The sequence below is a fragment of the Sinocyclocheilus grahami genome, unplaced genomic scaffold, assembly GCF_001515645.1.
Source record: "Sinocyclocheilus grahami isolate Dianchi unplaced genomic scaffold, SAMN03320097.WGS_v1.1 scaffold17856.1, whole genome shotgun sequence".
Lineage (NCBI taxonomy): Eukaryota > Metazoa > Chordata > Actinopteri > Cypriniformes > Cyprinidae > Sinocyclocheilus > Sinocyclocheilus grahami.
Window position 1 is genome coordinate 2,524 of NW_015516820.1, and position 474 is coordinate 2,997.

Below are 474 nucleotides of genomic sequence, written 5' to 3' on the forward strand. Positions count from 1 at the left end.
AAAAAAAAAACTGTCAAAAACATCTGTGATGATATGTTTTCTAAGTGAAATAAATTAAAGAAACATGTCAGAAAATGAAAGCATTTCAGTTCTAAACGTGACAGGAGCAGTTACCACAGAAAGTCGACCAAACAAATATTTAGCATTACAAATTGTAAATGTGATTTTGTGTGACTTTTACAAAGTTTTAATAATGAACGTATGTATTGGGCCTATTTAAAAGCGTTTATGGACTAACAGAAACACAATGATGTGTGATGCATCTTTTTCTCCTTAGATGGCAGAAGGCAGAGGTAACAGGCATCGCCCCCGTAATTTGCAAGGTGTGCTTCAGATGGCTGTGGAGGCCAGTTCTGCTTCTGAAGATCCAGCTCCACGAGAACCCATGACGCAAGAGGTTGGAAAAACTCATAACGCTCCTTCTAAACAGTAATAATAATAATTCATTACATTTATATAGCGCTTTTCTAGGCA

The 474-nt window shown here is 36.5% G+C and overlaps 1 protein-coding gene across 1 annotated transcript in view; it reads left to right on the plus strand.

Annotated features, from left to right (window-relative positions):
• Positions 1–228: 228 nt before the first annotated feature.
• Positions 229–474, plus strand: part of LOC107579512 (hsp70-binding protein 1-like) — a 1,346-nt gene continuing 1,100 nt past the window's right edge. Inside the window, exon 1 of the mRNA XM_016265341.1 lies at positions 229–397. Coding sequence (XP_016120827.1) covers positions 278–397 — 120 coding nt within the window. The 5' untranslated portion in view covers positions 229–277. The remainder of the gene's footprint in view (positions 398–474) is intronic.